The 1686-nt window shown below is 48.9% G+C and overlaps 1 protein-coding gene across 1 annotated transcript in view; it reads left to right on the plus strand.

Annotated features, from left to right (window-relative positions):
• The window catches only part of LOC118478652, a 63428-nt gene that overhangs the window by 55901 nt on the left and 5841 nt on the right, over positions 1 to 1686 (plus strand). The window contains exon 13 of the mRNA XM_035972669.1: positions 1385 to 1435. Coding sequence (XP_035828562.1) covers positions 1385 to 1435 — 51 coding nt within the window. The remainder of the gene's footprint in view (positions 1 to 1384; positions 1436 to 1686) is intronic.

Genomic DNA, 1686 nt, shown 5'->3' on the forward strand with positions numbered 1-1686 from the left:
AAGAAGAAGAAGAAGAAGAAGAAGAAGAAGAAGAAGAAGAAGAAGAAGGAGGAGGAGGGGGAGGAGGAGGAGGAGGAGGAGACAGTTATGAGCACAAGACCGCCGAAGGGAGGCGTGTGCTGATGACAATAATCACTAACGTCCTGGTCTCAACTCCGCAAGCCAACAGGGACACCGCCCGCAAGTCTGTCTGGGATTCCCTCCCAAACGCAACGCAAAACGCGACGATGACGACGATAATGAGCATAATAATTTTTCCGCATGCAGAGAGGGAGGGAGAAGCGGGCCATCAATAACCTGGCATTAGGTTATTGCGCGAAGATGAAAACCTTGATTTAAATTATTGACACCAGTGTCCTATTTCCGCCAGGTTCAGAAGGGGTCTGACAGCTTTCTAATTACATCTTGGGGAGAAAATAGGGTGAGCAATGCGGGTGCAGTGATGCGAGGGGCTGCGTACTGGCAAGCGGTCTTGTGTGTGTGTGTTTGTGTGTGTGTGTGTGTGTGTGTGTGTGTGTGTGTGTGTGTGTGTGTGTGTGCTTTGCCATGGGAACGTAACTGTTCTGAAGCATTGAGTTCAAGAATTGTGAACCTCTGTCGCTACCCATGTCTTCAATACTATCGTACCATTACACTTATAGATCTATACCACATTACCATCAACAATATAACCACCACTGCAACTGCCACCTCAACCAACAACTAAAACGACACCCATCGCAACAAACACTACGACAACCTACACAACAACCGCCACTGGAATCACAACCACAATTACCACAAGCAGCGCCACCATCACCACAATAACAGCCGTTACAACAAACGCCAACACAACAAACACTACTTCTACCGCAAAAACCACAACAACCACCACCACCACCACCACAACCAACAACTAAAAAAAACAACCATTCCAACAAACACCACCACAACAACCACTACCTCTACCACAACCTCCACCACAAAAACCACAACAACAGCCTTCTAAAAAACTGTCGTATCCACCACCACCTCAACAACTACCACAACCACCAACACAACAATCACAGACAGACAGACAGACAGACAGACAGACAGACAGACAGACAGACAGACAGACAGACAGACAGACAGACAGACTGACGGACGGGCGGGCGGCCTTTTGGACTGACAGGCATACAGACAGACAAACAGGCTGACAGACAGACAGACAGACAGACAGACAGAAAAACAGACGGACAGACAGACAGACAGACAGACAGACAGACAGACAGACGGACAGACAGAAAAACAGACGGACAGACAGACAGAAAAGGGACAGACAAATGAGACAGACAGACAAACAGGCAGAAAAATGAAGCCCCCCAAAAACCCTCATTTTGTGCGTGGACTTTTTCCTCAGGAGGTCTGGAGATGTTTAACCCTAAAGATGCCAGGGGTGTGGACAAGAGCACAGGTGAGTTCATGGACATAATGGGGGCTGGGGGGGTGGGTGGTAGGTAGGGGACAAGGAGGATGGGGGAGGGAGGGCATGAAGGGTGTAGAGAGGGGGCAGGGAGGAGGAGAAGGAGGAAGAAGGTAGGGAGGAATGCATTCATTTGGGATAGGGGTGAGTTGTGTGAGGTCATGAACGCAGGTGAGATGAACATTGTGGAAAATAAAGAAGGGAAAGGGGAAGGGAGGTCATAGGAACACGGATAAGATGAA

Source organism: Aplysia californica, unplaced genomic scaffold (genome assembly GCF_000002075.1).
Source record: "Aplysia californica isolate F4 #8 unplaced genomic scaffold, AplCal3.0 scaffold00787, whole genome shotgun sequence".
NCBI lineage: Eukaryota > Metazoa > Mollusca > Gastropoda > Aplysiida > Aplysiidae > Aplysia > Aplysia californica.